The 18,228-nt window shown below is 42.8% G+C and overlaps 1 protein-coding gene across 4 annotated transcripts in view; it reads left to right on the top strand.

Annotated features, from left to right (window-relative positions):
* The window catches only part of REPS2 (RALBP1 associated Eps domain containing 2), an 856,334-nt gene extending 838,385 nt beyond the window's left edge, over positions 1-17,949 (top strand). For all 4 annotated transcript variants that reach the window (XM_085622671.1, XM_085622668.1, XM_085622669.1 and 1 more), the window contains 2 exons: positions 13,739-13,844; positions 17,088-17,949. In XM_085622671.1, the coding sequence (XP_085478797.1) occupies positions 13,739-13,844; positions 17,088-17,156 (175 nt within the window). In that variant the 3' untranslated portion in view covers positions 17,157-17,949. The remainder of the gene's footprint in view (positions 1-13,738; positions 13,845-17,087) is intronic.
* Positions 17,950-18,228: the final 279 nt, after the last annotated feature.

The raw sequence follows: 18,228 nt of genomic DNA, 5'->3' as shown, positions 1-18,228 counted from the left end.
AACACCCCTACTTAGGCTCAGACCACCATTGCCACTTCTTGGGAAGTTGTGTAAGCAGTGCGACCAGCTTTTGTAACTCAAAATTTAAGAACACAAACATGGTGACTATGTTGTAAGCTGCTGCCGATCTGTCAAGCTCGTACTGTGTGAAAAATCACAATACGTGGTGATAGAAAAAAATATGTGGTTAAATCCGAAAATGTTGATCTTAGAAAGTACCTGAAGGCAATTTAGATCTTATTCCTGGGGTCTCAAATGGCTGGATTACATTTTTAGTGTGCGAAATCTGGGTGTGGGATGCTAGTCACTCCAATGTTCTCTCAGTGCCCAAGAAAATTGAAAATCTGAGTAGGTATACGTACACACATTTGTTGAATGCGTATTTTTCATGTGATCTCCACACCTTTTCCTAGCGATAGATGCTGGAAAGCTACTTCTGTAGGTTTCCAGGAACTGGTCTGGACACAGTGACCCTGTGAAATGAATATGCTTCAGGATTAGGCGCAACAGTGCACTTGAGATATATTTCTTAATGTTTCTAAGAGGCATGGCATGTTTCCTCAAGGAGAAACTCTTTTTTTTTTCTAAATCTTTTATTGTTTTCTCATTTGAAGGAAATACAATACAAATGACTCCTGCGTGCAAGCAGTAGCAGTTCGTATAACATGCAATATGAATATGGCATACATACAGTGAGAGGGCAAATTTATATCATAAGAGTCAAGAGTACAATGCTCGCTCAACATTCAGTCGTATTTATCCAAAAGGGCGTGTGCATTACAAGCGGATTGTTGGTGTGTACCTGTCCGCTAGCTAACGCACTACACAGAGGATCACATTATTGTTATTGGCATTGTGCTAGACTGTATCATAATTACAGGGCGAGAGATTATACTTAGATTGCATTAGCGCATAAAAGAAAGAACATATAACATCTTTAGTAACTATTATTCAGCCCTGATGTCCCGTCGGGGGTAGTGTGTTACTTATTTATTACTGGGGATTACCAACCATCATTCCCTCTATGTGCAGTATGTATTGGCCCCTCAAGGAGAAACTTCTTCCCTTCCACCCCTACAAAACATTGATGTTACTTAAGACACTTTCCATGTGTCACACGACTAACAGTTGGACTGAAAAGGATTTAAAGCCCATCCAGTTGGTATTATCGATTGATAACTCACAGGTTGAATGTTTTTTCAGCTTCAAATGCTCACACTGCTCCACAGTAGACACCCAGAAACGTTTCAGTTGCAAAAAAGTTCTAAAACGCTCCTTTTTATTTCAAATTGTAAAATCTTGCAACAGTTGAGTCACAAAATCTCACATCCAACATATGGCGCTCCCTGCCTCTCCCTTACTCTCCCTTTTAAACGGACAACGCTGAAATATCGAAGTTACAGAAAGTTAGGAACAGGTCTAAGGCCCAATGGAACTGCAGGAGGACTTTTTGGCTGCTAACCAGGCCACGTGACTCCAAACTGAGTCCCTTAAAAAATCAATTCACTACATGCAGAATTAAGTCGATTTTTATTTCTTGGCTTTGTGACATCTGTAAAGCTTTTCCTCCCCCTTTGTGTTGCTCTAATGAAGATTTGCTTCAAAGCAGATAGTTTAACTCTTGACCACCCTGGCTGTTCGACTTACTAAAGTTTTTACCACGATGGGCTGCTCCATCTACTTCCCTGGTGATGCAGTAGGCTGGAATGAGTAGTTTTTGTTTGCTGCACCCCCTCTGGGTTTGTTCTTTTAGTATGTTTTTAGTTTTAGGCTGAACTTGAACAACTCTCAGACATGGCATCCTCCACTGCAGAATAAACTTTTCAAATTGCTGTTCAACAAGAGCATTCCAGGTCTCTGAACTTGTACACCACTTATAGTTCACCCATGGTCACTGCTTCACCAGTTCCCATCGACATTAGTGTGAACTCGAAGTGGATTCTGCTTGGCCTCCAGCTCCTCCAGGACAGGTAGAGGCAGGCCCACTGAAACTATGTAGAAGGGTTAACAAAATTATATGGCACGTATCACTGAGCTATGTAGCAGTAAAACACCACTGTTCTGTCATTTCTTACGCTTGTTAACACTGTCTGTACAAAGACCTCACCTCATTAGTGTCAGTTCAACACCTAAATATAGCATTCAGCAACTGAGGGGGACCAGTTAAGCTTTACAAAGGGCCTACAACTGTGTGGCAACATGGGTGGCAGCATTTTGAGTTACTTTTATTCTCTTTGAGTCAGAATCCATGTTTATTGTTAAAACCTGCTAAGTATCAGCAGATGATGGATTATGTGGCAAATCCATAATTAGGAGGAAAATGCAGTGGCTGCAGAATGGCATAGTTCTTGTGGGTGTAGGGGTGACAATAAATACCTGCAGGGTTCTCACCCTGTTGTTGGTTGTGAGTTATGTAAGTGTGCCTACTTCAGGGCTCAGAATCCCGGCAGGACAAGAGGGTCAAAAAGGGACCTTTTTGTTACCTACAAAGGTGAAATGGAAAATCTCTTGTCAATGCACTACACATTTGTAGCATATGTACAGGTTGATTGGAATTATGCAATTTTGCGGCATTTTCTGTATAATTATGGATTTGCTGCATCTTCCGCATGATTCATCATCTGCTGGCTAATCTGCAGATTTCATCTAAGAAAATTGTTTCTATCTCAAACGGATCAAAAGTTACTAAGAATGCGACAACATGTGCTTCTGTGCAGTGAAAAGCCCTTCACAAAGTTTGACTGGTCCCCTTACTGTTAATTATTGCAATATTTGTGCTTTAAACTGGTACTAATGAGGTGAAACATTTGCCCAGATATTGTCAAGAAGTCTGTTAAACTGATGTACTAATGAAATGATACTACCAAAAAATGTGCTGTATTACACCACGTAATTTGCCTTTTCTTATTCTAATTTGGTCTTCCCCCTGCTGCATAATTCCGGTGGGCCTTCATATATACAGTGAGAATCATGGAATACAAGTAAACACATCTTTATTCCATCTCCCTAAGCAAAGAAAGGCTACAGGAGCACATTAAAATTGAGTATGGACAGTGACACAGCGACCCAATTATCTCAATCCTAAACCACTTTTCCTCACCACCTTTCCAAATGCCTTCCACCTCAAGGTGGTGAGGGAATGTGGTTGCATGTGTGAGTAGTAGGTGAGAGTGAACAGGGAGGCAGTGGGTGAGTAGAGGGGATTCACTAGATGGGATTCAATTACGTTAGGCACGGGGGGAGTAGTCCGTTGTTTATAAAAAATCTTTTTGGGATAAAAAATCTTGTTTTCAAAAATAGTTGTTAACATCACATGAATACTTTAACAATAAGTTGTTTTGTACTCATGCACACTTTTACATTACTTTAACGGTATGAATTATTACATATGTATAATATTGGACAGTGTGGTAATATTGAATGTTTGATTGTCTTTTATAATTACCCCAGAAGAAGTACATGTGGATCAAACATGCTACAAGTTCATAAAACAGAGTAAAACATAAAGTAAAATGGAGGAAAATGGTCATAACAATTGGAGTACTGCTACAAACCTACTTCTTTGGCTGTGCGACTGGGTCTGGGGTGAAGGGTCGCCCCATACCAGGTAGTTCTAAACCAGTGTGCCATCAGGGCAAGGCACACTCCCAGTGACACACGCACTCTCGGATGATATTCGTGATAAAAATGATCGAATTGTAATTAGAATGGTGTGCATTCCATCACCTTTGCTGAACATTTACGGCGGTGACATGGCCCAAGCAATTTCATGGTGCCTGTTTGGTATGGTGCCATAATAAAACAAGCATTGGCATAGCCAATAAGTCTCGCCTTTGGGACCTTATAAGTGTTTAGCCATGCAACAGTTAATGTTACTGCACCAAGGATATTGTGCTGGATAACTAAACACTTAAAAGGTCCCAAAGGCGAGACCTATTGGCTATGCCAATGCTTGTTAGCATTTGAGTGTGATTATAGAGGTATGGGCGAAACCGTTTAGGGCCGTTCCGTCCAGAATTTGATGGCCTGTGGTGTTGAAAGCACTGCTAGATAACAAGGGTATAAGAAGTCAGGAATGGGCACAAGTGAAGGGTATGACATGAAATTCCAAATGTCAAAATCATAAAATGTGTGATTTAAGATATGGATGTCGTTTAAGAACAAATGTGTTATTTTCTTGAAAGTTAAAAACAACCAATAACTGCATTGTAAATAGAGACACGAGTTTTCCATTTTTACTATAAATGCTTCCCTCTCTTTATTTTAAAAATCACAAAGAAGTAGAGGTTAAGGGTCTGATTTGCAAAGGGACTTACGTGTAGTAAAGGTACAAGTCTGGAGTCTCTGCACTCTGTCCAGCGCACTGCAGTGAGTGCAGTGCGGAGATTCTGCCATGAGTGAAGAGACACGTAACTTTATTGCATATTAGTCCCTTTGTGATTTGAGCCCTAAGCCTTCATTTAAGGGTCTCACCATATGTTCAATCATGTCTGCTAGATCAAACGTTATGCATATAATCAGAAGCCCTAGTATTAAAACATGCCATCTTGTAATGTGCCATACATTGTCATTACCTTTTCTGTTTGCGAAAGGCACCAGTTATCGAAAGTAGTAAAATAAACTTTTACTAAACTCACCTTGGTGAAACTGCAACGATTGCTGCTGCTTATTGAGGAGCATAAGGGCTGGTACCCAGCTAATGCCCCGTGCGCTCATTGAGAAAAGTGTGGGGTGACCAGCAATATCAAAGGAGAGGCAGAACGATCTAAGAGTATGAGCATAGACAAGAACAGAGGAGAGGATAGGATAGTGGAATGAAGGGTCCCGAACACAGGAGAGGGTTGAGTAGTCAGTTACAGGACAGGCAGTCAGTGCGAAGGGAAACGCAGGGGAAACTGTTGGATGAAAGAGGCAAAGATTTGATGAAGGGAGGACGAAATGGTTACAGGGGGGGGCACAGGGTGGATTAGCTACTTTCATAAGAGGAAACGTTTGTTAGGAGGATGTTGTGTTAAATCGTAATAATGTAACTGCGCAGGGTTGAGGCAAGTGAGGACTTGAGCACTGTGGACTAATTATAGTGTTAATCTTGGAGCAGATGTAGCAGGGTGAAGTCATGAGCAGGTAAGTATGAACAATAGAATACTGATAATTGAAGATGGAGAGAGTAAAGAGCTGAAGGTTTGCACAGAGCGCTTGTGGATGGTGAGGTAATGAGGTCCTGGAAATAGATAGATTTGACACCTCCTAGATCATTATGCAGTGTATGAAGGGCTTGCTTATTAACCAAGAAGTTAGCAGTGAATATGTGCTTTCGCCATTTATGTACTGCTGCCCTCATTTACTGTTATGCGCTCTTATTTCAAGTGTAATTCATGGCTGAGGCCTATCTTTGGTACAAGGTGGATAATGAAGCAGTTGTATGAGCTGTAGTGCAAGACTGAAGTGAGGTCTTTATGAAGATCACGTGGAAAGCATTGAGAGCAGTGGGGTCCTGTTTTCTACAGCAGATGGGTACATGAGAGAGCGATCTACAAGGAGGCGAACTGATTTGCACGTGAAATGTGTGATGTCAGATGGAGCGATGATGGGTTTAGATTTGGATAAAGTGTTTGAAATTAGCATAAAATTGAGTGGCTTACCTTGCTTGTGGGTGGGATTAAGGAAGGTGTCATTTGAGGAGTGATCAGACAGAAGTGGAGACACTGCCGAAAGCATCAGTAAAATATTTTGGCAAGTTATGGTCACACCAGTGAAAGCAGAATCGTTTGGTGAAGGCAATAAATAGGTGTGTAGCATAATTTCCGCCAGCTGTAACTGAAAGCCATTACTATATAGTTACAGAGACTAATGCGTTTCCAGATGTTTGGAATGAAAGAGGCTTATGGTGCGAGTCCTAATGAGAAAACATCTTGTCATCCATAATAAAACACTGACCAAGGAGAGTAAGATCACATAGGTATGCTTTACTAAGGTAATACCTAAAACAAAACAAATGTTAGATTAGTTTTGAAATAACGGTAAAATCATGAGTCTGAGTCTTAGGACCTGGAAGGCCAGTGCAATCAGGAGTGAAATACGGACAGTATTGGAGCATGCTAGTATAAACTATGTTCAGGATCCTTTGAGACACCTTTAAAAATACATTTTAATACAAGTAAAATGTATAGCTCCTTTCCGCTCCTAAAGCGTCTTTTTTTTAACGCAGAACAAAATGCTGTATGGTGCTCTGTAAAACACGTTAGCGCCACCTGGTGTATTTCATGCAATACGGCCCCAGAAATGTTCTGCCAAATGCAATGGATCTCCGTCACATAAACAAAGGCAATAAAAATCAAACATCAAAGCGGCGAAATTGAAAGTAATCGAGCAGAGCATCAAAGGGCTGGGTGAGAAGGGAGGGGGGAATGCAAGGGTCAAAGCGGCTAAAGTGAAAGAAAGCTATAGAGAAGGGAGGGGGGAGTGGGAGCAGCTGTGCACGTGCATGTGATCGTGCACTCAAGGTTCAGGCCAGCCAAAAGACTGTGGGTAGCACTTTGAAAATCCCACATACAAAATGTCTCTTCGAGCCTTTGGCTCAGCGAGACCTAAAAATGGGCATTTAGAGACTGAGCAATTATATTGGGAACAATCTCCTCTCAGCTGTCCTTTGAGAATCTCCCTGTCTCAGTCCTCTTACTAGTTATCTATACGGGTCCTAGCCAGGGCCACTGGAATTATGCGACTGCGCCGATTTGCAGATAATTATGAATTTCCCACACAATCAATTATCTGCCGTATAATCTGCAGATTTTAACAAAAAAATGTGTTACTAGCTCAAACGGATAAAAAGTTACAATAAAGACTGACTGGACATCTTTCAGTAGCTTAGCGCTGTATTTGGGTGTTATATTGGTACTAGTTAATGTGAGCCCTTTTTCCCGACATTGTTACCAAGTGTAAAAATGCTGAAATAATGAAGTAATAGTTTCACAAAATGTGCCACATGATGCCGCATAATTTGTGTTTTTTTTGCTGCATAATTTTGTCAACCCTGCCACATAATTTGGCCCTCCTCTGTCCCATTATTCCAGAAGCCCTGCTCCTAGCCAATGGACTAAGTGCTTACCTATTATTGAAATGTATCCCGTAAGATTCTATGGCGCATCTGCCTTGTTTCAAGTTTCTCAACAGCCCTGGGCAAATGGGACAATTTTCATTGTTTGAGAGCACATAACTCAGTCCCTGGCAAACATATTTTAAAGCACAAAAAAAATATTTTAAACACACAGAAATCTACTGCCAAAAAAAAGAGAACGGGGATTCCCCCCTCCCTTATTATGGTTTTAGGGTACACAAAGGTACAGTTTGTGTCGAGTTAATAGGGCTCTCAAAGATCCAGTGATCAAAGGGGACTATGATGTATTCAATAAGTGCTCTACTCGTCTAAAATATTAAAGTTCAGACATGGCAACTACATTGCTAGAAATCTAGCAACCACAGAAGGTTGCAGGGGATACCAAACTTTACAGGTCCATATCTCATAAATGTCTGGCCGCAGCTAAGCTTTTTTGTTGGTGGTAGCCTCAAAGGTGCCCCAGCACTCACTGAATTTAGGTTTAATATCCAGTCACACATTTCAGGCAGTCACATCTCTGTACCAATAAGGGCTGGAGAGGTGGTGCAAAGGAATGTGGAATTGGTGATACCTGCTTGACTCAATGGGGCACTACCTTCACGCAGTTACTGAAAAGCAAAACTCTCCTCTGTGCTCCTGAGTCACAAAGGTAAACTTACACTTTGGTATACGTTTACAATTTTTTTGTTATTCACAAACTACGAGTTATTAGTGAGTTTCAGGCCCTGTGTCTCTTATGCTGGAAATGGTCTGATAGTCGCAAATGGAAACTAGAGATGGCACACACTGGGTCATGACAATGCAAGTTAGCCATACTTGAATATCTGGTGCTGGTCCGTGACCACTGGGAGCTCTTGCAATGGTGTATCTACAATGGGTATTATACCTGTTGAAGGCAGGGTGCATGCCACTGAAGTGCTGCTAGGGCAGCACTCAAAGGTGCACTGAAGCCTGGGAATGGCAGGGGACAGTAGCACCAGCACAGAGGTTTTTTTCTTCTTGACACTCCCAAAAAGTTCAGCTGGTGATGCTGTACAGTGTGGCACTGTGTCATATGGCCCCAACTCCATGAAGATTCTTATTGCCATAGGCATTAAGGTTTTAGAAGGATGTGAATGTTTGCCCATTAGCACTGGGATGCTAACATCTGTTATGTTATGTTATTTTAACTTAATATCGCGCAAGAATCTCCCCAACAAGGCATCTCGGCACTATGGCTAAACACAAGCAGCAGGACCAAAGGGCAAATTTAGAATAAGTAAGTCTTCAGTATTTTTTTGATTTTGGTGTAGTAAGGGCAGGCATGAAAATAGAAGGGCAGACAATTCCAATAGGTAGAGGAAATAATTCCAAATAAGAAAAACACTTGAAATGCAATCTATGCCCTTTCACTTTTTCTCTGAATAACCTTTCATTGCCCCTAACAAAACAAGTATTTGCAGTGCAATTGGTCTCGCATTTACGAGACTTTGAGCTATTGCCATTGTAAACGCCAATAGTTAAATTCTCGCAAATGCAAGACTTATTGAATTACAAATTGTTTGTTTCCAAGCTCCCCATGCCGCGCTTGCACTTAATAGAGGCCACGCCCCTTTCTTTAGACGAGCTGCGCCTAGAGAAAAGGGCATGGCCTCTATTAAGTGCAAGCTCAGCATGGGGCGCTTGGAAACAACCCACAAAAAAATATTTGAAAAGCAATAGGTGTCGCATTTGCAAAAGTTTAAGATATGTCATTTACAATGCCAATTAGTCAAACTCTCCTAAATGCGAGACCTATGACATTGCAAAAAAGCGGCCGCATTGTCCTGGCTGCTTGAAAAATGAAAGCGCGCATGGTGCGCTGAATATAAGGAAAGCACGTTGTGCCTGCAGTTGGACAAAACCCATTAAAGAAAATAGTGCTTACAGAGTAAATAACACAGACGGTGAAACAACCAAAGTAAAAGGGCCAGTCCTCTTGGGAGGAAACAAATGAAGACAAGGTGGTACTAAGGAGTAACTAACAAGCTGATTACCGAATCAGAAGCCGGCATTTACAAAGGACAAAGACACAATCCAATGAAAAATATGGGCGGAGAGTGGGCAGAGCTTCAAGTGCATACTCTAATACAGCATGTCTCGCTGAGCAGCGCATGCGCTGCCCAGGCTCGACCTAAAAAGGTAGACAATCACAAACTGAAATATATTTTTGTGTTACTTTTTACATATTTGCCAAAAGATCTATTAGAGGTGTGCATCTTATTAACTGGTGACTTTTTAGGCAACAGCATGTTGCATTCTGGGACTCGTCCTTTGTTGATACTGTGAGCAAGAGTTTAACATCCCAACATGCAAAGTGTTGCTGGCGGCGAAAAAGCTATGACTGGCTGAAGGAATCACACATGACGTAACAACAATTGAAAGTTGTGCTGTTTCATTTCTACAAAGTGGTCTACTCCATTTAACAACTGTTAACTGCATGTAACGCCGTAATATAAACCCGTTCACATGTTTTCACTTACTTTATAGGAGAGCCCTCTGTTATTGACAATACCCTTTATTCAACTTTCATATAATGAAAATTGCAAACTTTTCAAACGCAACTCAAAGAATATGCCATCAGCACCTCATCAATAGTAGTAAGCGCTATATCAATGCAATTACAATAGAAGTAAGACTACGCCCGCTGACTGAACACGGACCACCACAGGAAATGTAGGGTCAATCACGTCAGAGAGCCAAGTCCAAAAAATCATAATTCTAACCAATCAAGGGCGTGATCATATTTGAATGCTACTTTATTTCTTGGAGTACCAGTTAGCGCCTAGTAGAGAAAAAAGAGGCAGGTCAGAGAGCGTACACTGCGGCTGCACATGTAGTGCCTGTAATGTGTATATCTGAAGCTTTAGAAGGCCTCTTCACTAACCAGAAGCCAAAAGGATGCCTTTTCAATGCTCGTTTTGTGTTTTTTAATTATGTTTGTAATTCGTTTCGGTTTTAAAGTCGTTATTTATAGAGATTTTAGCACACTGGCTTGGGACTGAGTCTGTCAATCAAGCTTATTTAAACCCAAACCTGTTATATAGTCCTGCTAACATGATTGTAATTGATCGAACAACTCCCTGTTCCTCCTTGCAGATTACTTTACCAGGCATGAAAAGCATAGCGCATGGGTACTCTTAAGTGTATAACCAGGGCACAAGTCTTGAAAACAGAATTGGGGGACGCTGACGTCACGACATCTGGGCCCTGTGAGTTGGTCGACCAGAACAAGCAGTTTTGCAGTATTCCTTTCTCATCAGCGTCTACGGTGTCACTACCCAACCTACCCGGTAACCTAATGCGGACTTTAATACAAGCGCCATTGCACTTAGCGCACAAAATTACAGTTTCAAATGACATACTATGAAACTTCAAAATTGGTATCAAGATTTTTAACATCTCCTGTCTTTCTGGGTCACCAACACGGACTGGTCATGAACTCTGGACCCAAATCAGGTAGAGATCTAGTGATAACCACAAGGTCCAGGTTCGAATCCCCTTGTCCATCTTGAATGAAATGAGTGCCCTTGACTAGTTTTACTTGCTGCTATTTGAAATATCTAAAGCGAACACGCCCCAGAGTTTCTTGGCGCTGTGGGAGTAATACAAAGCAATCGAGATAACGTATCAACAGGAAATGAGAAAGGAGGTACATTTCTTAAAGGACTTTAAAAGTTGTTTAAAAAGCAAGGTTTCTAGCCATTTTATGAACAATGGAAGAGATAAAAGGGTAGGCATATCTTACTTAATTGTTGGTTATGCTGAATGCCATGTAGGGCAGCAACGTAGAACCTCCGCTCCTGTCTGTGTTAGGCGTTTCTGTGCATGTTAGGCCTGTTAGGGGGAAGTTTATTCCGCTCCTTAGTGCAGTCACAAAAAAGACCCGCCCAATCTCTGAATTATGTGGTACAAACTTTGAGCGGCAAAACTTGGTCATTGAAAGGCAGAGAGCACTTTGTAGGGTGTGTATGTGTGATTGGGAAGTCCAAAAAGACAGAGTAGAGTCGCAGATAACTCGATGAAGAATGACTAATGATTTTAAAAGTCCACTTTGGTCCATTGGCAGCAAGTATAAATGTGCCATTACAGAGGAGATGTGGTCATTGCCAGGGGACCTAGTAATTTAGTGAGCTGCATAGTTTTGAACAATCAGGAGTCTTCCTAGTAATTTCGTGGATGGGGCAAATTAGCATAAATTACCATAAGCCCAAATTAACTGGATTGAAACATTCACCGCCCACCTGTGGTGTAATGGTGAAATGACAGACAAGATTTTTTTCAAAAGTTTAAGATGCCAAAAGCAAGGAGGGCCTGTGACTCCGAAGATCTGAGGTTCAAGTGAAGGTTTTGAGTCACTGATGATATCCTGATTTTTGACAGTCTAAGGCGCAGATGGAGGAGGGTCCATGATTGTTGGCCAGTTATTGGGATTCCATTTCTTAATCTGGTTCCCCATAACCAGACGCCCAGCTTTGGCAGACTTAAATTATAAACTGTTTGTGGCCATCCACCGGTGAACAAGGCTCAGGACAAACTCATGTCAGGGCAAGAACCCAGAACTTTGGTTGGGAGGGAGGTTAATTCGAATACTAGCTGTATGTCATCACCATGAATGTAAAACTGGGTGCCTATTTTTTATAATGTGCTGGTCAAAGTTAGCATAAAGATGTTAATTAACAGCTGAGAAAGCACAGAGCCCTGGGAGACACCACAGTTCACCGATCTGGCTGGCTATATAAGGGGGAAAGAGAATAGTTTGGTGAGGGTTAGTTAGAAAGCAGCTAAACCAGTGGATGCGGGCTCTCCTGAGCCTTGTGCTTTGACTCTGTCCAAGAGGAGGGCGCGATCTATGGCATCGAAGAGTGCCGACAGGTCCAAAACGAGGAGGGGTTCCACCTCCCCACTACCGGCCAAACTGCAAAGATTGTTCAGTACCTACTGCAGCAGTAACATGTCTTACCATTGGCTGGTTGCAATTCCCTTTTTAAAGAGTGCAATATCATTATAGTAGCATTACTGATAATAATAATGTTGATGGTGTTAATAACTAAAATAATAGCAATAATAAAATGCAATATAAACGGTCATTGCTACCAGTATTTTTGTTATTTTAATTATTAATATTATTGTTTGTTGTTGTTATTTTTATTATTAGCCCTTACCTTGTGGTGGTCTTAACATGATGTACATGCAAAGTCCATTTCACAGATTGTATTAATGACAAACTCAAACAATATTTTGTCTCTAGATGCAAGTGATATATTGAAGTTGACATGGACCTGCTGTAGTGGATGGCCGCTGAAGCAGGGCCTACTCTTATTGAAGGGATAAAGGGACTCTTTTTAGTTTTGTGCTAGGACCACCAGAATTAACAGATTCAAAAAATACTTTATTTCCAAGAAAAATATTCTTATAGAAATATTACACGTTTCAAACTCCTAAAATAGACAATTTGAATACGTTTTTCCAGATGTTATCTCCCAATGAGTTAATGGGATAATGACTTCATCTCCCTGGAATGAGAAATGACTTGACAGGCCCAAAATTACTGAGTTCTCTAGTGCTGTTGTGCCTGATTCTGGGGAGTTTAAGACTCCCATTTACCACCGGCTTGGAGCAGATGGCTTGCGGGATTGCAAGGGCACAGTGGTTTACTATGTGGGGGCTGTTGAGTGAGGAGGGTCGCAAGGGGTAGAGCGGGTTTCCACCGCACGGCAAAAGGTGGGATTGGGGTAGGGGCCAGCCTGAGCCTCTATTCACTGTTGGTCCTGTAGCCCCGGTGCACATACCTGGTGCATTTTCGCACCTGTTAAAACCGGACTTGGATTTCCCACTCCTAGTATTTCAGGATGTGAAATACCAATCCAATTGAAATTTGCTAGAACAGTATCCCCTTTGGGTATACTTCTCTCCCCAACTCGTAATCATTGTCAATGGGAGATGGGCAAAGCTACTGAAATAACGTGATGATGTGGCACTTTTCCGCATAATTAAGGCTTTGTTGCATTTGCCACATAATCCATTATCTGCTGCATAACATACAGAGTTTAATAAAGAAGAATTTGTTTGGAGCGCAAATGGATCAAAAGTTAATACATAGTGGCGACTTGTTGCTACATAATGGAACTCCCTTCCGGAAGTTTGACTGGTATCTTTAATTTGCTTACCACTGTATTTGGTTGTTAAACATCCTATTGATAATAAAATCTTTGCCAGACAGTGTTACCATGGGTAAAAATGACTAATGGAGTAATACCATCACAAAATGTGCCACATTATACCACATAATTTGCCTTTTCTTGCCGCATAATGTAGTCCTCCTCCCTGTTCCATAATTTGACCTTCCCCTGCCTTATACTTACAGTGACGCTTGTGATATGCTTTGCCTTTTGCGGACACGCCTCTTCCTTTAATCTACTTCCACAGATTGGTTTACCATTTTAAAAGCCGTGGTGTTGGTTTATTTTGCGGAATGGCGCGTACCACATGTTCAAGCGCAAAGGGGGAGATTGGGCTCTCGCTGTTGTGCACTGTTCAGTGGGCTGCTTGGGTGGTTCAATGAGGTCTATTTGATTTTGTGTTTTATTTCCCACCTCGCAGGCAGCCTTCGAAGCAGAAGAAGGCCATTCAGACAGCCATTCGCAAAAACAAAGAGGCCAACGCCGTGCTGGCCAGGCTGAACAGCGAGCTCCAGCAGCAGCTGAAGGTGAGGCATGCATTGAAAATCAGAATTACAGGCTCGGGCGCACACCACTGACTCCGGGTCCGGTTTCCCTTTTGAAAGATGAAAAGCGCGCTTAAATTCCTAGGCTGTGTCGAACAGGTTGTGTTTCCCCTCGGAGTGGTGGTGGTGGGGAGGGGGAACAGGGCGGAACCAAAGCGTCTCAGAAACCGAGTAACCTAAGCGCAGGAGTCTGTCTTTTGTGAGAAAGCAACAGACATGTCTGCTATTTCACTTTCGGCCGAGGGGCACCGAGGTGAAGGCGGCCCGTGCAGCACAAGGACTGGAGTCTAGGTCCCGAGGGTGAGATCACCTGTGCTTACAACTGTGGGCGGTCGGCGCAGCCCGCGCGCTGCGTGTGACCCTCGTGCTTCTTCCAGGAAACCACTGCTTGCTACAATAGTTATAATGATATACCCATGATCTCCCACCTTCCCCTCAAAATGACCGAATCCACATAACTGCACACGCCTGTGTTTAGGAAGGCTGCATTGCTATTCATGCTCGAACAGATAATGTTTGCCCTCCCTATTTTAGGCTTCGCTGCAGTATTTTTTTTGTTTTTATTAGTTTTCGCATAGTGGTGCTAAGGGAAGATATCACATTGGATTTGTTGTACTTGATCACGGATTCAGTACGCAGCTTAATCTTACATTTAATTAGAGGGCGTCCATGCCGTTGTGTGTATTGTTGCAAGCATGTCACGCATATTCTTGCTGCAGCAACATCGCCGTCGGCACCATGCCCTTATCTGAAGTGCGTGTGAGGAGGGATTGGGGCAGGGATGGAAGTGCGTGGATGGGCAGGGTGAGTTTTTGCGACACGTGGCAGCAGGTCATGCATCAGGCGGGCAGTAGGACCCAGCTGCAGGAGGCCATGAGCAGAGACACAGGCAAGAAGAGGGGTCAGGCTCCAGGAGTGGGCTAGCCATGACAGGTGGGTCCCTCCATCCTTGGCACAAATACACACTAGGGTTCTGATGTCCACCCTTGCTGCACTACTTCTTGGGGCTAGGTGGTCGTCTTCACTCCCCCTATCAATGTAGCAGATTCATAATATTCAAGACTCAGACAAGACGGAAGTGTTCATCCTCAGCCCCACCCTCTCGGCCTGGGACGACTCCTGGTGGCCGACCGCACTGGGAGCAGCACCAACACCCACCGACCACACACGCAACCTAGGGTTCATCCTCGACTCCACCCTCTCCATGACCAAGCAGGTCAACGCCGTCTCGTCCTCCTGCTTCAGCACCCACCGCATGGTCCACAGGATCTACAGGTGGATCCCCACCGAAACAAGAAGAACAGTCACCAAGGCCCTCGTCAGCAGCAGGTTGGACTACAGAAACACCCTCTACGCAGGAGCCTCGGCCAAACTCCTGAAACGACTACAACGCATACAGAACGCCTCCTCACGCCTGATCCTCGACATCCATCACCGCAGCCACATCACACCCCACCTGAGAGACCTGCACTGGCTTCCCGTCAACAAGAGGATCGCCTTCAAGCTCCTCACCCACGCACACAAGGCACTCCACAACACCGGACCGGCATACCTCAACAGACGACTCACCTTCTACATCCCGAACCGCCAGCTCCGCTGACCTCGCACTCGCTGCCATTCCACGCATCCGAAGAGCGGCCACCGGCGGCAGATCGTTCTCCCACCTTGCCGCCAAGACCTGGAACACCCTCCTACGGCAGACCCAGGACCTACTAACCTTCAGGAGGCTACGCAAGACCTGGCTATTCGAGCATTAGCAGCATCCCTCCCCCTCCTCCCCCCCCCCCCCCAGCGCCTTGAGGCCCTCACGGGTGAGTAGTGCGCTTTACAACTGATTGATTGATTGATAATATTAGTGCAGGTCCCTCCCTGCGGCCTACTCTGACCTCATTGTTTTCTGGGCCTCACACCAGTCTGAAGGTGGACCATACCTCATGGCTGCTGTCTGCAGGCCCTGCTGCAAGGCACGGTGGGAAGACATCAAGCAACCCTTTCCCACCCAGATCAGAACTGTCTCTCGGTGTTCCTGTGGAGCTCTTCTCTTTCTTCCCACCCTGCCTGTTGCTGTTCTTGTACTTCTCTATTCTAGTTTCAGTTTCTCTATTGCTACCTCTTTATTCTTTCTCTTTCTCTCCCTCTCAGTCTCTGTGTCTCTCTCTTATTCTATTACCCATTCTTTCTCTCTCCCACCTTCCTTACCTGTGCTTGTCTTTCTGTTGCCCCTTTCACCTGCTATTGTTTTCTGTATAATCTCGTCTCTTAGTTCATCTTTCTTCAGCAAGGAATCCGCCCCAGATTAAAAAGCGTCCAATTTTTCCAGATCCCATCTCTGCCAAACTTGCGGAACGTCAAATATTGAGATGTTCCTCATGTAATAACGAGGAGATTAGAACGTGTAATGGGGCAAAACATAATCTGAAACAAAAACAAGAGCGTAAAAGCTAAGAGGGACGTTCGTGCATCTGTTGCCGTAGACAAAGGACATTTGTTAATTGAACAGTCACATGACAAGACAGTCTGCACCAAAGCAGCCCTACTCTATGATGAATCAATAAGGGAACATCATTGCCTGTAATTACAGTGAATAATAAATTGTGCATCACTATCGTAAATGTCAAGCTGTTTTGTTCCACTGTATATTTTGGAGGTTATTCATGGTTTACAAAAAAAATATTAAGATCTAGGGCTACAAAGTTTGTGTGCAGGGCATATATGCTTCCAGCTGCCGTATTGGATACCATACATTTAATCTTCAACTCTTTTGTAAGCTCATATGAAACTTTATATAGGACTGTTCAAGAAATAAGAACAGAAGTTAGATGCAATATTGAACCGGTTGCTTATCATAGATGTGTTTTCTAACTAGATGCAGATTTTTTTAAATAGCTTTTCAGAACTTTGTAGATCTGGAAAGATGAAAAAACAAATTCATAGATAATTTGAGTTGTTAAACTGATAGCTACTGTAAAGTGGAGTTCTGTTTTGAGTGGACGTCTTCTTTACTCACATGGTCTTAATTTATAAAGAAAAGAGTTTGTGTTCAGGATGTGTCTCAACCTCTTGAGTTTAAGTAGAATGGTTTGTTACATTAAGCTAAACTTCTTTTAAAACTCACTATTCTGAATATCAGTGCTTTGATACAACCTTTCTATTGTTTTTTTTTACATTTTCTGAAGAAATCCCATGTAGTTTTTTTTTTGCTTATTTTTTTTCTTTCACTTACAGGAAGTTCACCAAGAGCGCATCACTCTGGAAACTCAGCTGGAACAGCTCCGCCCCGTCACGGTCTTATGACGTGTAGCGGCCTACACTCAGCGTGCATTGCAATACGCCGTACCTGAGCCACAATCGGCTTGAGAGTATGACCCAAGCATATCATGACCGTTCCACTGCACTAAAATCAAAGACTCGGTCTCTTGTGAGGATCCTCCCCTGGACAACAAGGGCAGTTTCCAAGCATGCAGGCATAGTTGCCATGTGATGGATAGAAAGCAAAAACTGTGATCCACAAGCTCTTTGGTCTCAATGCTTTGTCAGGCCTTAAATGAAAGATTGTAACATTTGCACGTTCCTAAAATCCGACTGACCATGGCATCACCTGAGTGATTGTTTGTCATGTCTGGAATTCCAAGCATGAGGCAGATCTCTTAAGCCTTTCTGACTTTTGTTTCCGGAAAGATGAAAGAATAAGACCACAGGATTGACTGCCACTAAGCGGCTGTGACCGCTAATAATTATGAATGTTCAATGCTAAAGGGATCAATGCCACTGGTATTGTCTATGTGTGTTTTGTTTGAGTCTTTCCACTACCTTGGTTTTGTAGCAGAGGAAGGCAAAAGATAATTGCCCATAAGAAAATAACTATGTCTGTTTTCCCAGGGGGGAAGGGAAGTGGTAAAGGAGTGACCTGTCAATGTAAGAGGATGAAAGTAGTTCAGTTACTTCTCCTGTGTGTTAAGTGATTTTAATTTTGTCTATCTGATATATGTATTTTTATGATCTCCATCACCAATCTTATGTTTGCTTGTTCCTTGTGAACGATTTCCAAAGGAAATAAAAACATTGACATGAGGTCAGTGATGTGAAAGGTTTTTGTTTGATGTAATTTGTGCCACAAATATGTGGGTGGGACTGAATACCTCAAAGTGATCCCATGTAGTGATAGCACTAAAATAAGATTATTTACGGAATCAGAAATGTTTGAAAGCCCTATGCACAGTTGCAACACAATCTGTCCCTGTCTACACAATATGTTTTGAACTAAAAAATCTGTCTCTGCCTGCTCAATATGTTTTGAACTAAAGGACATTAAAAGTGGTTCTTTTTAAAGTGACAAGGCGTCCCAGATTTGCTGGTAAAGTCACGT

The sequence above is a fragment of the Triturus cristatus genome, chromosome 8 (genome assembly GCF_964204655.1).
Source record: "Triturus cristatus chromosome 8, aTriCri1.1, whole genome shotgun sequence".
Taxonomy (NCBI): Eukaryota; Metazoa; Chordata; class Amphibia; order Caudata; family Salamandridae; genus Triturus; species Triturus cristatus.
The sequence above is the reverse complement of the archived record's forward strand: the minus strand, read 5'-3'. Positions and strand labels throughout refer to the sequence as shown.